Source organism: Equus caballus, chromosome 7 (genome assembly GCF_041296265.1).
Source record: "Equus caballus isolate H_3958 breed thoroughbred chromosome 7, TB-T2T, whole genome shotgun sequence".
Classification (NCBI taxonomy): Eukaryota; Metazoa; Chordata; class Mammalia; order Perissodactyla; family Equidae; genus Equus; species Equus caballus.
In genome coordinates, this window is record NC_091690.1 from 61,712,305 (window position 1) to 61,731,764 (window position 19,460).

At 44.7% G+C, this 19,460-nt stretch overlaps 1 protein-coding gene across 5 annotated transcripts in view; it reads left to right on the plus strand.

Annotated features, from left to right (window-relative positions):
* The window catches only part of ME3 (malic enzyme 3), a 179,624-nt gene extending 165,096 nt beyond the window's left edge, over window positions 1–14,528 (plus strand). For all 5 annotated transcript variants that reach the window (XM_023645604.2, XM_023645605.2, XM_070274196.1 and 2 more), the window contains 7 exons: window positions 6,311–6,408; window positions 6,711–6,824; window positions 7,974–8,079; window positions 8,683–8,825; window positions 9,381–9,554; window positions 12,803–12,901; window positions 14,291–14,528. In XM_023645604.2, coding sequence (XP_023501372.1) covers window positions 6,311–6,408; window positions 6,711–6,824; window positions 7,974–8,079; window positions 8,683–8,825; window positions 9,381–9,554; window positions 12,803–12,901; window positions 14,291–14,452 — 896 coding nt within the window. In that variant the 3' untranslated portion in view covers window positions 14,453–14,528. The remainder of the gene's footprint in view (window positions 1–6,310; window positions 6,409–6,710; window positions 6,825–7,973; window positions 8,080–8,682; window positions 8,826–9,380; window positions 9,555–12,802; window positions 12,902–14,290) is intronic.
* The last annotated feature ends 4,932 nt before the right edge of the window (window positions 14,529–19,460 follow it).

The following is a 19,460-nucleotide window of genomic DNA, read 5'->3' on the forward strand; positions in this document are numbered from 1 at the left end:
GAGGATCCAGAAGTTCTCTCCTGATTGTTTCTATTTTCTTTGAAACTCACTTTCCACTTCTGAAAGGGGGAAAAAACAGGAGCTCAGTAGCACTTACTTCATAGAGTTGTGAAGATTAAATGAGCAAGTGCAGGTAAACACACACATAGCACGGGGCCAAGGTCACAATGAGAGCAATCAATAGCAGTGGCTCTTGTATCCTTTCATTGAAATTTTCTTTCCTATCAGATTTCCCATTGTTTTGTGTTCTCCACCCCTTCCAGAGTCACAGCTGAACATTTACGTCCACTGCCTAAGTTTACTTCCCTCTACCTCCACCACCATCCACCCCACGGTTCTGCCCCAGGGAAACCCCATAATGCGTCTCCTGCTGCCTTCAACTCCAGAGTCAGGAAAGGCTATCTGAGCTGCACAAGACTGTGAAGGAGTAAAGCAGCACCCCACTTTTCCCTGCTTTGCTTCCAACTGGGTGACTGATAGGGGCAAACCACTGCCTCTCTCTGGCCTCAGTTTCCTCATCTGTACTATTGTTGGATGTCATGCTCTGCAGTCCCCATCCAGCACTGAATTTCTACAGGTAAGCCCAATTACTCAGCCTGCTAGTTCTAACCTCAGAAGATATTTGACACCCAAGAAGGAAAAAACCCATCACCAAGAGTGTGCTGTCTTGGGGAGCTTCTCAAATATCTTTGGCACCATCTGGTGGCGTATGCTTGGTGCATCTCCTCCTTTCAGGAGGCAGAAAGCTGCCCTGACATCCATCCGCTGAGCGGCACAGGCCCTCTCTATTCAATGGAGGGAAACTCCTACTCCATCTAGAGAAGCCGTCTAGTTCAGTGCTTCTCAAACTCAGATGGGCAGATAAATTATCTGGAGATTTTTTTGAAATACAGATCCTGACTCAGTAGAACTAAAAGAAAAGTGGGTTTTGAGGGGCAGAAAGTAAAATGGATGGAGTTGTTTGTGGGGAAACAGAGAAATGGGGAGTAGCTGACATAATAAGTGGACTTCGAGGAAATGATGGACAAAGGATATTGGGGATTTTGGAGGAGAGTCATAACATGCAATTCTCACAGCCTCTGTCAGTGATTTAATTAATTATTTAAATTGCTTCTCCATGCTTTCTTGGTTATCTGCTCAATGTTTCTTCTGAATGCAGTTCAGTGCTGAGCCTGGCCCTGATAGAGCCCAGCTTTGTCAGGTCAGACAAAAAGTAGATATGGGAAGAGAAGCGGTGGTTAATGACTTTCCACTTCTGAAAGGGGGAAAGCAGAGAATGCCTGGTGGAGGAGACCATTCAGGCTGAGTCTTAAGGAATAAAGAAGGAACTGCAGACGGTCCTATAGGTGGTGGGAACAGCATGGACAAAGCACAGAAGGGTAAAAGTACATGGCATGTTAGGAAACGATGAATAATGTGGCTCGTCCATAGAGTTCACAGAGAGATGTGAAGCTGGAGAGGTAGGTTGACAGTGATAATATACTTCTCCACACATAAACTAACAAAAAGTGTATCATGAACAACATCTTTATAACTGTCATCAGACTCGTAATCGTTTAATAACTTTTTTCTTTACAAAGCAGGAATGAACCTCGTCTGTTTTGTTACCAATGGTATCCTCAGTAACCTGGAGTCTGGTACATAACTGTTGCTCAATAAATAATGAAATGCAACGATTTCCAGACAATGACCTCTGACTACCGACTGTGTTACAGTGATTTGTGCCCAAGCCTTGGTAAACTGGGAGATCCCTGAGTGCAGGGACCATGCTTGATTTATTTCTCTCTTCTGCAGCGCCCAGCATGGTGCTTGGCACCTGGTAGGCTGTGAGTAACACACACTGAGCTCCTTGGAGACCCTCAGAAGGGTGTTAGGAAGCCCCAGTAGTCCTCAGCCCTGGCTCTGGGACCCTGCTGACATGCCAGCAGTCCCTCCAGGCCATGGCTGTGTGAAGACAGGAGAGCTTATACCCCATCTTCTGGGGAGTGTGTTCCTGCCTCGGGTCCTACCTTCTGATGTCCACAATAACGAACATGTACTTATTAGGCTCCAACTGTTTGCTGTGCCCTCTATCCTGGCCTAATACATGGCCTCTAAGCCTGGCACAAATCCAACCCATGTTCTAGGAAAAGCCCCCATCCCAGAGCCAACAAAAAGAAACCCCCTGGACAACTGGAAACAAGAAATATAGAATATTTACTATAGTCCTGCCCTGCAATCATTGGTGTTTTGTAGTTCCTTCCAGATTCTGTGTGTGTATTTTGTTACAATTAGAATCAGGAGCTGTAATGTTCTCTTCCTTCCAGCTAACTCAATGAAGCATAGTTTAGGGGTGAAAAGCACACACCCTAGAGCCTGATTCCCTGCGTTCAATTCTCTCTCTGTTATATGATCATGGACAACTCAGCAAACTGCTCTGTGCCTCATTTTCCCAGTCTGTCAAATGAGGATGATAATAGTGAGGATTGAATTTAAAAACTGTCTTTAGGTTAAGACATCTAAAGCACTTAGAACAATGTCAGATGTTAGTGACTAACTTCATAGCATTTTCTATGCTGCTACATCGTCTTCAGGATGATCGTCTTTAATGGCTGCAATATAGTCTACTGAGTGTCTACACTGGCCAATCCATGAAACCATTATTCTCATGTTAGATGTTTAAGTTATTTCCAGTCATTCTGTGGTATAAATAACACTGTCATAAATATCCTAGGACATATATTTAGGATTTTTCCATGCATAGATTCCCAGAAGTAGAAGCATGAGGTCAAAGGGCAAAAACATGTTATGCCTTTGGTCTCTACTGGGAAATTATTTTCCAAAAAGAGTTGTAGCCCTTTAAAATGCAATGTATGCTGGAAGATTTTACTTTTCACTCTCCCTCACCAGCCTCAGATAACATCAGTTTATTTAATTTGTGCAACTCTAACAAGCCATAAATGGTCCCAATATAATTTCCTTTTCTTTGACCATCATGGAGCTTCACATTGCCTGTTGTGATTAGTTTATTGCGAACTCTATCAGTCAGGGTCTGCACCAGTTGCTTTAACAGAGAAAACTTGATATAAAGAATTGTTAATTAGGTATTAAAGAATTAAAAAGTCAAAAAGAAACACTAAGGATCTGCCACCACCCCGAGGATGGGGGAACAGAGGGAAGACAAGGGGGTGACTGGCTAGTGCTGGTTAGTTTGTAAGTGATGGACAAACTGCAGACTGATTCAACTGCTGCTTCTGGAATAAACTTCTGCTGTAAAGGAGAAAAACTAAGGCTCTGGGATTGCCAGAGTTAGCACAAAGGAAAAAAAAAAAAAAAGCAGGCTACCCAGTTAAATTTGAATTTCAGATAAAAAATAATTTTTTAGAATAAATATGCTAATATTGCATGGGACATACTTATACTAAAAGGATTATTCGTTGTTTACCTAAAATTCGAACTTAACTAAGTGTTCTACGTTTTACCCAGCCCTCTCACAAGGCAGTATTGGTGCTGGAAAAAAAATGTTCTTTCCCTCTTCTGTTAGCCTTTCAGTCTCTCTCTGGCGCCCCCTATTGGCAGAGCCCAGCATAGAGCCAGTTGGCAAAGCTGAAAAGTGGTTTGTAGACAAAGCAGAGCAAAGAAGGGTGGGTTTGAAGCTGAGAAACAATTACTCAGTCCTTGACACGGACCACCCTTTGGCTCTTCAGCATCCATACACACCGTTCTACACATTAGCACTTCCAGACAACAGCAAAAACAACTCTAACAAAATGCTTAATAAAATGAAGACATTCTCACCTCCCGGAAATGGGGAGAGGCAAAGTCTCACCAGTCATTTAATTCGTCTCTGGAAGATGTCACACTAGCCATCTCTGGGTAGGGTTAACTACTCTTAAAATTCAGTTACAGTCACATTTGAAAATTCTGTTACCTGAAAACTAAATTGTAGAATTGACCTCAACAAACATATCAAATATTAAGGAGAAAGGAGAAGAAATTAGCTAATGTATACCATTATATATAATCACATAACAATCAAGGAAAAAAATATGCATGGCTGCTGCATCCTCATTTCTAAAACAGGTCATGAGGCCGTTGCTGATGTTTATTAATTTCTTCCTCAACCTCCCATTCCGTGTTTTCTTGTCCTCAGACAGGACCTCAGCTGGCCGGGGTTCTTTACCTGGTAGGATGACCCAAACCTTTATTTCTGAAGGATCTGAATCCTCAGTAGTCCTGCCTCTCTTTATTGCAGTAGTAGTTCCTCCTGTTTACCAGTGAACATGGAAGTACTAAGACAGACCTCAGAGGGTCCCCTGGGCTCAGGTACAGTCCTCCCTGCCTCCAGCTCCCCCATGGTCATCAGGATGAATAGACACAGCCAATAAAATAACTGTCTTCTTTGCCCCCTGGTTTTGTGGCATAAAGAGCACCAAATACACAGGTGGCCATCTTAACTCCCAATTCAATAGAACCGTGTTGTGAACTCTAAGGGAAGCATTTGTCTCTTGGGGACCAAGACCTCCAGTCCAGAGAGCACAAAGTTGAACACACAGGAAGCAAAAATTCTGCAAGTGAGTTATTAGGTGAAGCGGTGAGAGGAGCCACTCTCACTTCAACCCCTGATTTCCAGACCCATGTATTCTGGTCTTCAGAGAAAGAATACAGTGTATTATTTGCTAAGTCAAATCATATATTGCATCCTGTAGGATAGAACCTCACCATCTCTGCAGGGTGTTACCTCAACTAAGTCTTCAGTAAGTCTTCAGTAGGCCATTCTACTGATCTGTTAGGCCAGCTCCTCCTGGGTGGTGGAGTACCTGTTAAGACCAGTCAATTCCAGGGGCATGAGCCTATTGCTGCACTTCTATTACTGTGAAATTAATTCCTTGGTTAGAAGCCTTGTTGTCTGGAATATATCAGGATGGTGAATAGGCATTCCAAACATCGACAGATGGCGGCGCTGGCAGAGCATTAGAGACAGGGAAAGAAAATCCATATCCAGACCATGTGTTCCCTCCAGTGAGGACAGGTCTCTTTCTTGTCTATAATGGAAGGAGTCCAATGTAATCATCCTGCTGCCAGGCAGATAGTCCTCCCAGAGATGGTGTTGTATCAGTAGCTCAACACTGGTCTCTGCTGTTGACAGGTTAGTCATTGAGCAGTGGTAGTAGCAGATCAGCCTTGATGAGACGAAGTCCATGCATAGCCTCCATCCCTGCCACTATGGCTACTTTGTATATAAACCCATTGACCAAACCCTGGGTGGGGCTCGGGAAAGATGCTTACTGACATACACAGGACATGCCATTGTGTCCACCTGATCCTTGAGAACCTGTTCTCCTTATGCCCTTTAGTGAGCTTTCATATGGGGCACAAATATCTTCACTCTGTACCTATTCCAAGGAGTCCATCTATATACCCCTTCCCCAGACTTTCTCATCACCAATCTTACTATTTTGGTCTTTCTAATTCCCTAACCATCCAGCCATTAGCATTAGCAACTGCCCATGAATCAGTGTAGATCTAGCCATCTCTAGGACCAAAGTGGAAACTTTGAGGTCATGTCCATTGAGAAGATTTCCCTCACTGTTACCCATTAGGGCTACCTTTCATTTGGGGCTATGAAGCTGCAACCATACACTTCTAGTTGGTGCCAGCATATCATTAAGAATAAGCTGTAAACCAAGCCCAAGTTATTTTCCCCTTGCTCAGCTTGTCATAAAGAATTCCAAGTGAGGCTTTAGGTACGAATTGAGGGAGAGGAAGTCATGCAGTGGACGAATGTCAAACAAATCTGAGCCACCTGTTCATGCAACTTACTTGTACGTTCTGGACATGCTCAAGCCATTTGATGACGGTTTGCTACTGGGAACATCCAATCTTATAACTTGATGGATAAGACAGCCAGCTCAGATCACATGATCATTTAACGTCTCCTGGTTAGTTGGTGGCTTCATTTTTATATGTTTTTTATCCATTTATCCCTTAAACAAATCATTCTATGAGGCTCATACTTCTTTTTGGATTCCATTATATGTGTCCTTGTTATTTCATTTATGAATCATGGTGGTAGCAGCACCTGACTCTCTGATCCTCTCTTCCAGGGTCGAGCAACAATCCAGGAGCTGTTTTTCAAAATAACAGTTACCTGCAGAAGAGTGCATGCGTTTGCTTCACAACCTGCATGCCTATAGGCTTGACCTCTCTAAGGGCTAAGGAAAATTCCTTGTTCCGCCACAGTTTCTAGGTGTCGGGAACTCTGCCAAGGGTCTTCTCTTGGGGGCTAGGAGCCAGTGCCAGAGGCTGATCTCAGTCCACTCTGTTGCAGGCACAGCCTCCGTTGCTGTGGCAGGGATCCTGGCTGCTCTGCGAATCACCAAGAACAAGCTCTCCAATCATGTGTTTGTTTTCCAAGGTGCAGGTGAGGTAGGTGCCATCAGGGGCTCTCTACTGTTGTTCCAGTAGGCAAATAAGAATAAGTAGAGGGCCATCAAGGAGGGGAGGTGTTCTTAGGGTTCTGAGAAGAGGAAGAAATACAAGTGCATTGTGATAATTTCAGCTGCCTGGGCCCCAACATCTGGGTGTCTCAAGGCAAAGACTTAACTGGGCCTCCTGGGAGTGCGGGTAGGGGGGTGATAGAGAGAAGAAAAGATCTTGGTAAAGTATCTTATAAATGCTGAGCAGATATTTGCCCTATGCCTAAACATCCATTGTATGCTACCTCCCAGGCAGCCATGGGCATCGCCCACCTCCTTGTCATGGCCCTGGAGAAACAAGGCGTATCCAAGGCAGAGGCCACGAGGAAGATCTGGATGGTGGACTCCAAGGGCCTCATCGTCAAGGTACTGTCAATCTGGAGACCTGGAGGTTTCCTGACACCCACAACTATTGGAACTGGACTACAAGAGGTCTCCAAGGGGCAAACTGCTCAGACAGAATAGAGAGTAAAAGGAGGGCAATGTCCTGACCTCCAAAGCAAAAGACTCATCCCAAAGTAGCCTTAACTGCTCTTGTCCAGAAGCTTTGACTATGCCTGCAAGTGTGTGGCTGTGTGCCCCTTCCAGCCTTATCACCCACCACTGCCTGCCTTGCACTAACCTCCAGCCATATGGGTTGTGGCTGTCCAAAAGTAACATGCTCTATTCCACATCTTTGCATATCTTGTTCCTCTACCTGAAATGCCCTTCTCTTTTTCACACGCCCACTCAAACCCATCCATTTCCTCATCTTCTGATTGAGCTCAAATGTTACCTTGTCCAAGAACCTTTCTCTGGGCATCTAGGTCTCAATTAATTCCTTGCATCCGTGCTCACATAGCGCACCACCCCCCCACGTACATTACATCACACTTACCACATTGTAGGGCAATTGCCCCTTTACTTTTCCATCTTCCCAGTGGGCTATAGTCTTGATGTCAATGCTTGGCACATGGTACTTATGTTAATTACAAACATAATTAATGTTTGAGGTGTGAGTGAAAGAATGAACGAGAGAGAAACAGTCCACCTTCTGACCAGAATGTGGTGAGGGGCACAATCAGATGACCTCTTCCCTTAGGACTTCACTCAGAGCTCCATGTTTTAATTCCTCAAATTCCACTAACATAGAATGTCAGTGAGAGATGAAAAAGATGACAGAGGTAGGAATGGGGGAAGTATGTGGGGCCATTGACCAAGAATAGCAGAGACCCCTCAGTAGAATCCGACCTTCCTATTGTTCCATGTACAGCCAGATTACCACTGGAAGGAACTGGGTCCTGGAGATTCCTCCTTCCACCCCAGGCCATTCCAGAGCATAATCCAGCCACAGGTAGAGGCTGCCAGAGGCTGCCACACTTCTCAGTTGCCCACCTTTCAACATCATTTGGCTCATCCCTTTGAACTCATCCCTACTCAAAGATCTCTCAAAGCTAACGTTTCACTCTGGTTCTCATGAAGCCAGCTGACCCAAAGGAGTCATCAGAGATGATGATGTTCTTCCTTTCCCTGCAGGGGAGGACCCACCTGAACCATGAGAAGGAGATGTTTGCCCAGGAGCATCCTGAAGTAAACTCCCTGGAGGAGGTGGTGAGGCTGGTGAAGCCCACAGCCATCATAGGTAGGAGGAGAGAGATGGCCCACTGCCCAGCCCAGCTAACCCTCTTGACTTGCAGGTGGAGATAGGCTCAGCAAGGAGGCATGAGTAACCCATGGAAACACAGCTCTTTCCCCTATCCCATATCCAATTCAATGCCACAAACTCTTATTGAGTGACTACTATATAAAAACCACAGAATGAAGGCACCACGTTGGGGCTTAGTGATGCAAAATTATACAGTGCAGTGGCAAAGCTCAGCGCTGGTCTCTAACCAAGATGAAATGAGCACGCCTCCCCAAAGGTGGGAACCCTGGCATCTCTCCCTGTACTGGAGGAGCAGCCCACTTGAAAGGACAATGCCCAGGAATGCCTTCACAGGTTCATCTTAACTGGGTAGGGACCTGATGTGGACCAGTGCTCCCTTAGGGATTAAGAGGAAGTCTCAGCCAACTCAAGCAGGAAGACCCTTTTCTCTTCTGCTCCCTCCACCCCTATGTCAGACGCCATCCCCATGACTCCTGAATCTTTCATGTTGCACCTAGTTCCCCACCACCATCACCTCCAGAAGAGGAATGGGTTGTTTATAAAGAGTAGGCATCCCCACTACCCCCCTTTTCCCTGTAGGTGTTGCCGCCATCGCAGGAGCCTTCACGGAGCAGATTCTGAGGGACATGGCCTCCTTCCACGAGCGCCCTATCATCTTTGCCCTGAGCAACCCCACCAGCAAGGCTGAGTGCACGGCTGAGAAGTGCTACCGGGTCACTGAGGTCAGCGGGGAGTCATTCCTTCCCCAGGCTGAGCGGACATAGTAACAATAACTATGAGTAACCCTATGAGGGTGAAAAAAATCCCTACATCACTGACGAGCAAACTGAGGCTCAGAAAGACGGAGTAATTGGCTAAGGTCACGTAGCTAATGAGGAGTGGAGCTGGCCCTCAAACCTAGGTCTGGGGCCAAAGCCTAAGCTTTTGCCATTGCACTATACTGCTCAAAGTTCCTTAATAACATAGAGCTTGGACCAGAACCCAAGACACTTGCAGACTCTAGGCCACTTGCAGACCTGTCATGTCCTGGTTTGGCCCTCTCAAGACGTGGCAGCTAAAAAAGACACAGCTTCACCTTTCAGTGGTTTCTTGACTGCCTGGTAACTCAGTGGGGCTAAGCTTTCTGGTCAAATGAACAAGTGCAGTGCGCTCAGTACAATGCTGAGCATCTGGGAGAGGATGAAGAAGGGTCCAACATTTGGGAGATAAGACTAGGCCAGCCTTGCTGCCCCAAACCAATCTCCAAGCTCCATCTCTGGTTTCCTTCCTGCCTCCAGGGCCGAGGGATCTTTGCCAGTGGAAGTCCTTTTAAGAGCGTGACTCTGGAAGATGGCAGGACCTTCATTCCCGGGCAGGGAAACAACGCCTATGTGTTCCCTGGAGTGGCTCTGGGGGTCATCGCTGGCGGGATCCGGCACATTCCAGACGAGATCTTCCTCCTGACAGCAGAGGTATCACTGTCCCTGCTCCCTTGCGTGCTCCCAATAGGGCCTGTGATCTACAGCAGGTCCTACGCTGGGCCTCCAAAAATTCCTCCCCTTGTCTTTTATATCCACCTGCCCCCAACCCTAGCAGTGGATCCCCAAAATGCTTGAACCTCAAGCTTCTGTCAGGATCACCTTGAGGCTTGAACTTTTCTCAAAACACATATGGTGTTTAAGGGGGGATAGGGAATAGTCAATGCGAGGGGGTGTTGGCAGTGAGGGGACATACCTCGTACTGCTCCCTGCCTCCCAGCAGTGCCCATCTAGATGCCTAGAACAAGGGAGATGCCACCAAAGCCACCTGAAACTGTGGGCTTGTGGACCATGACAGGCAATGGATTCTTCCAGCCATGGGTCTTGGCCACGTCACCAGGGTAACTGGTAGCAGAATAAGCCCCACTAGGGCAGCTTTCTGTAAGGAAGGAGGTGGGTTGGGTGTCTCGTTTGCCTGCTCTGAACACCTGGATCTTGAGCACAGTGGGGCTGTGGGGATGCACCTGCTCCAGGTACCTCACTGGAAAAGCTCCCGGAAGGGCTCTCTACTGGACACAATGAAAACAATGAAAGAATTCAGTAAGAATGACAGGCTACATTCATAATATTGGCTACTAATAATAACAGTTATGGTGGCTGACATTTATCAAGTGCTGACTGAATGCCAGGCACTTCACATATACCCCCACTCTGAGGAAACTGAGGCATAGAAATGTTTCTGTCGGTAGGTTAAGCTAATCAAAGCCGTATACTTTGATATTAAATATATTTATCCCCAGTGAGCTCCAAAGCCTCTTCTGTGATTTCTGACATCCATCTGCATTTCACCCTCACCGTGGCACTGGTGGGAGGCCCGAACCAGCAAGACACGGCAATGGCTTCCATGCAGCCCTATCCAGCCCCGCTTCTGTGTGTCCCACAAGGACCTGCCTCATGCACCATGTTCCTTCTTACCACTTCTTGGTCTGAGCACAGCTTCAAAAGTCCATACATTAATGTCTCCTGGAGGTTTTTCAGTCTCCCCCAAGCCATGGGCGTACTAGCTGTAGCTTTGTGCCATGGTTCTCTGTCCTTCTTGTTTGAGTGTTCCGTGTTTGTATTTCTTCTCATTGCTATGATGGGTGGTAGCCTTGTCTTGTGGCCATTGGCAGAGCTGTTGAAAACCCCATTGGATGGGAAGAGTCACTTCCTGCTTAGAGTCGGCCAGTGCTGGAGTCTCCCTGTGTAACCCCTAGAGAAATCCGCACCCACCCTGCAATGCAGTGGGACAGTTCAGCTCTATCATTTTGTGAACACTGTCCATAATTACACAGGAACCTCTCCTCAGTCTACTTATTAATCACCTGCTGTGAGCAGGACAAGGCCCCTCCCCTCTAGGTCTTCAAAGACCTGACAAGTTACGTTTCTGAAAAGCGTGCTTTTAGTTAAGACAATTTAAGTTGAATCTGATTTTCCTATGGAAAAAAATAATATAGGTTTTAGGAGATTTACACGCACTATCTCATTTCACCTTGACAACTCTATAAAATAGGTATAGTGATTATCCCTAGGTTATAGACATGGAAAGTGAGGCAGAGAGAGTTTAAGTAATTTGCTCAAGCTCACTGGGCTTGTGTGACAGCACCAAGATGGCCCCAAGCAATGAGACTCCAACCTGCAACCGAGCATTACCAGCACCCACTATCTTAGAATTGACCACACATACCACGATATATCTCTTCACTCTTCACCATAACCTTTCTAGTTGCAGATCTAGCCATGGAAATCCTGCTTCCTCTAAGCAGTCCATCTTCTAGACCTCCACAAAGAGAATCCTTAGAAACATGGAGCAGGCCAAGTCTCTTTCCTAATTTCAGGCCTTGGTGTGGCTCCCCGGTGCTTACAGGACAAAGTCCAAACTCCTTCACTCAGTTTCCCTACAAGGCACTTCATCACTGAGCCCTCCTTTCTACTCTAGCCTCACTGTTAGCCTCCCTCTACCATCAGCCTAGCCAGTGTTCTTTTTCAATCTCGCACTCTCTTGCTCTCTTACCTCTGAGAATTTGAGTGTGCTATTCCTTCTCCCCTTTTCAAGTAACTCCTACTTTGTCCTTCGGGTACTAGCTTATGTCACTTCTTCTGGGAAGCCTTTCCTGTACACAGCAGACTGGGCCCTGCCTCCTCTATGTCTATATGTCCCATCTCCTTGCACTCACTTCACTATATTGGACTTGTAATAGTTTAATTGTCCCCTGACACCAGTCTCCAGGATGGAAAAGACTATGGCTTCTCCACCAGGGATCCTCAGCACCCAGCACAGAGCCTAGCATGTCATGGAGTTCAGTGAATGCTGACTGACTGAATGCAAAAGAGAGATGGGAGCATGAGAATGAGGCAGTGGAGAGGGAAGCCCCTTCCCTGATGTCTGCCAAACTCTGAGGCGAGACCAACTCCTTTGCCTTGTCCACCCTCAGACACACAGTTCTCAGAGAGCACCAGTGACTTTTCCCAAATTTAAATTTGACACAAGAAGATTGAGTGGGAGTAGATTCAGAGGCACCACATTAAAGAGGCTGTTCTGCAAGGCTGGCTGAGCACCAGTGCCTGAAGCTGGAAGATGAGGCTTGCAGGAGAGAGCTGGCCCTCAGAGACAGGCTCTGAACCAGGGAGGGGAGCTGTGGGAGGTGCTGTTCCCAGGATGATGTGCTTAGGGCATTTATTCGGATAAGCCATAAGCCCTTTTGTGATGTCACTCCCTGGAGGAGAAGCCTGTCCTCAGATGGGACCAGGACTAGAAGGGAGAGCTCCAGGAGCCCTGAATACAGAAAGATAAGATGGCACCCAGGATGTTAGTAAGCATGTGGGAGAGCCTGGAACTCAGGAAGTGAGGAACTCAGGGATTCTTATGCAACAGGCTAGACCAGCCAAGGCAGATCCCAGAGTCTGCTTTGCAAGCCATGAGTTTATTTATCTTGGTCTTAATTATTTTCCTTTAGGATTCAGAGAGCCTCATGTTGTTTTAAGCCTCACCCAGTCAGTCTCACAGTACAGAAAGAATGTGTCTTTGCTTAAACCCAAGCATTAAGCTCCTCTGGGGCCACATGGTGGCAGAGACAACAGTGGGAACCACACTGAGTGGCCACCTACGAGGGTTGAGGTGAGACTCTGGGGTAATTGGTTGGGCTTGTTCTGGGAAGGCAGAAACTCAGCTTAGTCTCTCGGTTCTCTCTCTCTCTTCCCAGCAAATTGCCCAGGAGGTCTCTGAGCAGCATCTGTCCCAGGGGAGACTGTACCCACCACTCAGCACCATCCGAGATGTGTCTTTGAGAATCGCCATCAAAGTAAGGGGCATGCTACCCCCTGAAATGTGGGTAGTGAGGCTCATCGACCTTCTCTCTCTGTGACTTTAGGAGGGCTAGGGAATGGCAGCTATGGAGACATCCTTAGCTCCATGGGCTGCACTACATGCAACCCAGAGGCTGGGTGACAATGCCCACTCAGGCCAGTTCTGGGAAAACTCCTGGATTTCCCCTAAAACATCAGGCAGAAAGGTCACCAAAGTCCATAGTTTTGTGGTCCAGAATGTGGGTGGAATTTTTAAAAACTGAATCATAAGTGCCCATTTATGCAGAAAGGTCAGCTTGCATAGCATCATGGAAAGAGCTCAGGCTCTGAGGTCCCGGGTCTGCCAGTCAGCAGCAGAATCACCCGGAGCCAGTCACTTCACATCCCTGAACTTCAGTTTCCTCCTTTTCCAAAGAGACCAGTAATTCCTCTCTCCCGGAGCTCTGGAGAAGATCAAAAGGCAACAGTGTGAAAGCTCCACACTCAGTGCCTTTCTGGCCAGAATAAGATGTTCATTCCTTCCTTCTCTTTCATAATGGCTGGGCCATGGAGTGATCAGATTCATGGAATATTCCCAGTGAAAATGTCACCCTAGAGACAATGCAGAGATGATGTGTTTTCAAAGAATCAGAACGTGGTGCAATGAAGACTGGCCCAACATTGATAATTGTTGAATCTAGATGATGAACACATGAAGGTTTATTATACTGTTATTTCTATTAGTATATGTGCTTTACATTTTCTATAATAAGTTTTTAAAATAATTTCAGAAAATGCATTGCACAACAGCACGCACTCCCCATGAGTTGTACAGGGCAGGATTCAGAATCAGCCCTTGAGACCAACAGTCCAGCTCATAGTCCAGCTCCACCCTGTCCAGTTCCTTCCTTTGTGGGATATTTAGATTCATGCTCTTCTGAAGCCAAATCTAATACCCAGAGAACAATGTCCAGGCTGTTTTTCCATTCAGCCCACATTTAGAGGGGAGAAAAATAGCAAGTATTGAGCACTTTTGCCTGCTACTTAATTTTATCCTCACATCACTCCAGAGAGAGGTCTCATTACCCCCACTTTACAGATGAAGAAACTGAGGCTCAACAAGGATAATGTCACTGCTGAGCACTCAGAGGCAGTTAGAAGCAGAGGTAGACTCTAGTCTGAGGCCTCCTGACCCTTGCCCAGTGTTTATTCCACTGTTTCACAGCTTCCTATCTAGGCAGGAAGCTCAAAATCCTTCCTATCCAGTGGCTCCATGGGCCACAACTCATGAGAGGAACACATCTAGTTCTTTGGGATATATTCCCCTTCTACAGGCTCCCAAGCAAGGGCCTTTAGGCAGCTTCCTCCTTAAATCCAGTTCCTCAGCCAAACATGTTTTTCCCTAGGTCCTTGACTTCGCGTACAAACACAACCTGGCCTCCTACTACCCGGAGCCCAAGGACAAGGAGGCTTTTGTAAGATCCCTGGTCTACACTCCAGACTATGACTCCTTTACGCTGGACAGCTACACTTGGCCCAAGGAAGCCATGAATGTTCAGACGATCTGACACAGTCTCAGAGGCTGGTGTGGAGCTGGATGAAGCCCAGAGTAATACTGACAATATAAATGGGTTCCAAAATGGCCATCCTTGTCACTGTGTTTTTCCTTTGAACTTTCTGGTGTGAGTGGAGATGCCCAGGCATACAGTGAATGAGAGCGTTGTCCCCAAAGGCCCTGAGAGTTCGCTTTTCTATAGCCCTCCTCTGACTTCCTTCCCAAGATCTCTTCATCTGTTGATTGCCAACTATTGGCTAGACCTTGCGGGGAATCTAGAATCTTGCCTAGAATTCTGCCTTCACAGAGCTCAGGGTTTAGTGGAGGAGATGAGATGTGGACACAATTCATTTTACCACAGGGAGAAAGTGGTAAGTTCATGAAAGAAGTGCAGATAAAGGTCAAGGGTGCTCCAAGAAGGGAGAGGGTACTTCCCATGAAGACAAAAGAGAAGGCCTCAGGGGGAGCAGTGTTTGCACTGAGTCTCAAGAGTGAAGGATGGGTAGGGGTCATGGGAAAATGAGGAATATGAGGGTAGTCACTGGCCAGAAAGTGTGGCCCACCCATCAGGGCCTTCAATCCCAGTGGAGGAATACACACCCTTGAAGACTCAGATGGGTGTGGGGGCTGAGTGGCTGGAAGCAGCTCACTAGCTAGTCAAAATGGTCACTGCCCTGTGGGTTGTTGAGTATCAGGCATTCTTTTTTGGTTATTACTAAAAGGAAAACCAGAGAAATGTGGGTGGGGAGGGTCAGCAAGCCAAGAAGTGAGGAGGAAGAGAGGCAATGAGAAGAACAGCATGGGGAGTTGTAGGAAAGGCTTGATTTCATTTTCCTGGCTCTTGGAACCCTCTCTGTCTTCCACCCTTCACTGTCTGAAGTAATTCAGCAAACCAGAGCAGCTTTCTTCTAGAATGGTGTCAGTCTGTCCTAGGTGTTTCTTAGATCGAGTTTAGCTATAGTCTTCACCTCCCTTGTGTCCAGCAGAGCCCACACCAGGGGATGGGGTGGGGGAGACAAGCCTGCAGGCTCTGCAATCCAAGACTCTGCTAAATTGCTACGACCTATTGGGATGGCAGCTTCCAACCTCTAGTTTCATTGTATAACACAGGAAACAATACACCATGCTTATGGACCTACTGCTGTCCACCCCTGCTGCCAGCTCAGCCTCAGGATCCCCGCTGCCCAAAATGAATAGATCCTATATGGCCACCTCTCAGAACCAGGCCAGGTGGACTTTTGGGCACCTAGGAGAGTAATCAGCAGAGACACCAGTCACCCCTTGCCCAGGTCTTATTCTTCCAACATCTGCTTCCTTCCTTCCTTCCAAGAATATCCCGAGAAAGCATTCCTGTACTTATAAGTCCTGGGCTCACAGAGAATGAAAAACTCTTCAGAAGAGGATTTGAAGAGTGAAGCTGGAATCTGAACACCAGGGAACCTTTTACACTATCTTTTCTACATGCTGTCCCACAACTTCTTCTGTACCCCAACTACACTTCCCTTATACTCAATGTATTAGAAAAGAAAAATAGTAGAGAAAAATCCATGAAACAAAAACAAGTTCTTTGAAAAGATCAACTAGATCAACAAACTTTAGGTAAACTGAACCAAGAGAAAACAAAGAAGATACAAATTACATTTCCTTTGTTCCAACCACACTGAACATCTTGCTGGCACTAATAAACCCATGACTTTCAGGCCTGTGCCCTCTACATGCTTGGTTTCCACCTGGAAAATCTTTCTCTCTGCTTCCCTGCCTTTTGTCAATTAAATCTGATAAATTTTCTGCTTTCTGCTTGGAGACATCAGTCATCTAGAGTTCAAATGCAGTTGGCTCCAAGATGTCTTCCTGGATAGTTAATAATTACATTAGAAATCAACAACAGGAAAAAAGATATGAAATATCCAACTATTTGGAAATTAAACAATACATTTCTAAATAACTCATGGTTCAAAGAAGAAATCACAAGGTAAATTATATATCTTGACTTGAATGAAAAAAATCAATGAGTTGTAGCTAAAGCAGTGCTTAAAGGGAAATTTTATAGCTTTAAATGCCTATATCAGGGAAAAAAGAAAGAAAGATCTAAAAGCAATAACATGCACTTGTTAACAAACAAGAAAAAGGAAAGCAAACAAAATCCAAAGCAAGCAAAGATTAGAGCAGAAGTCAACAGACAAGAAATTGAATTAGTAATTATAAATCTTCCTACCAAGAAAAGCGAAGGCCCAGATGCCTTCATCTGTGAATTTTATCAAAAATTCACAGTAGAAATAATACCAATGCTTCACAAACTCTTTCAGAACATAGAGGAAGGAACACTTCCCAAATCATTCTATGATACTGGTATTACCCTAATATCAAAATCAGTAAAGACAACACAAGGAAAGAAACTACAGACGAATATCCTTCATGAATATAGATGCAAAATCCTAAGCAAAATATTAGCAAACCAAATCCATCAACATAAAAGAATCACACAAAATTGAATAAGTGGGATTTATCCCAGGAATATGAAGTTGTTTTAACATTTGAAAATTAATCAATGGAGTACATGATATTAATAGAATGAAGGACAAAAACCACAAGACCATGTCAATGGAGTGGAAAAAGCATTTGAAAGATATCCAGCACCTATAGATGATAAAACTTTCAACAGAGTAAGAACAGAAGAGAACATCCTCAACCTGATGAACCAACAGCTAACATCATACTTAATGGGGAAAAAATGAATACTTTCTCCCTAAAATCTGGAACAAGGCAAGGATGTTATTTTCACCACTTTTGGTCAACATGGAAGGTCTAGCCAGTTAAAGAAATAAAAAGAAATTAAAGGCATCTAGATTGGAAAGGAAGAGTAAAATTGCCTTTATTCACAGATGACATAATCCTGTATGTAGAAAACGCCAAAGACTACAATAGCATTCCCCTCTTTCTGTCTCTCTCTCTGCCTCTCTCCCTCGTAATAAATGAGTTTAGAAAGGTAATAGGATGCAAGGTCAATATACAAAAATCAATTGTATTTCTGTATACTAGCAGCAAACAATCTAGGAATAAAATTAAGAAAATTCCATTCACAATAGCATCAAAAAGAAAAAATACTTCCAGAAATATAAGAAGTGCAAGTCTTGTACACTGAACACTACTGCTAATAGAAATTAAAGACCTGTATAAATGAAGAGGTTCCATGTTCATGAATTTGAAGCCTCAGTATTGTCAAGGCTACAGTTCTCTCCAAATTATCTATAAAATCAACACTATACCTTTCAAAATCCTTGCAGGCTCTTTTTGTAGAAATTGACAGGCTGATCCTAAAATTTATATGGAAATTCAAAGGACCTAGAATAGGCAAAATTTTTGAAAAAGAAGAATAAAATATACCACCAAATTTCAAAACTGACCATAAAGTTACAATGATCAAGACTCTGTGATTATGTAGATCAATGGACAGAATTGAGAATTCACAAATAAGTCTTTACATTTACGGTAAATTGATTTTTCAACAAATCTACCAAAATAATTCAATGGGGGTAAGGATAGTCTTTGAATAAATGATGCTGGGACAACTGGATATCCACATGCAAAAAAAAGTGAATTTAGACATTTACTTCACACCATACACAAAAATTAACTCAAAATGGATTACCGACTTAAATGTTAGAGCTAAAACTATAAATTTTCTAGAAGAAAATATAGCAAAATAACTTTTGTCACTTATGGAAGAGAGTTCTTAGATACAATTTAAAAGCATGATTCTTAAAAGAACTGATAAATTGTACTCCGTCAAATTTTAAAACTCTTACACTTCAGAATACACCATTAAGGGAAAAAAAATGACAAGCAACATACTGGAACAGACTGTGAGAAAATATTTGAAAATTATATATCTGATAAAAGCATTGGATCCAGAATATATAAAGAACTTTTACAAGTCAATAAGAAGACAACAAACAACTCAGTTGAAAAAAATGGGCAAAATATTTGAACCAACATATTACTAAAAAAGATACGCAAATAGCTAACAAGCACACAAAAAGATGCTTAACATCATTAGTCATTAGCCATGTGAAAATTAAAACCACAGTGTGATACCACTTCACACTTAGAATGTCTATAATAAAAAAGACAGTAAGTGTTGGTGAAGATTGGAACCTCTTCTTCCAGCAGGACTTTGTTTCCTAAGCACTATGAGATTAAGGGAGATTTCCCTGTCTTTTAAAAGTTTTCGTTCTAACTCGCCAGCCTCTCATACATAGCCCCAGAGCTCAGCAAGTATCATTTAGTATAGTGGATGCAGCAGTTGCACCACCCAGATCCCTTTTCACGTCTGAAACACACATTCCCCCAGCTGTGTTATCATCTGGAAGCTCACAGCTGCATCCCTCCCTGGGAACTGCATTTGACTGAAGGAAGATGTTTCATCCAAGGGTATGCCCTCATCCCCAGGGATAGCCTGCATCCAAGGACTGGTTGATTCTTGTCCAAAGGGCAACACCCTTGCCTCAAATGGGGACATCTCTAAATGGCCATCCCAGCTTCAGAGCTCCCTTCAAGATTGGCTGAGGCCACTCTTGCAACTATATGTGTCACCATTCAACTTCTTCTGCCATATCCTAGTTCTCTTGCTCCCTCACAGGTGTTGTTGGGACAACTCCCCAGTAAACCTCCAAATGCAAACCTCAGATTCAGTATCTGTTTCCTGAGGATCTCAACTTGCAACATGTGGCAGGAACTGGTCAAGCTTGTCAATTTTCCAATCTGTTGCACCAGCCCCCCATGACCATCAAAAGCTTTGCTGGGTTTCTCTTTCCCTCAGTAGAGACCCTCTGCATGGACCAAGCCTGATCCTTGGTCTGTGTCCAGAACCAGTAAATGCCCCCAGCGAACAAAATGGCCACTCACCTCAAGAGAGCATCTCCCTCTCCGGAATTCCTATCACCTAGTCCTTGTTGCTTTCATGTTGTATTTTACTAACATGTCTTTAAACATACAACTTTTGTAATTTATCCATATTTTTC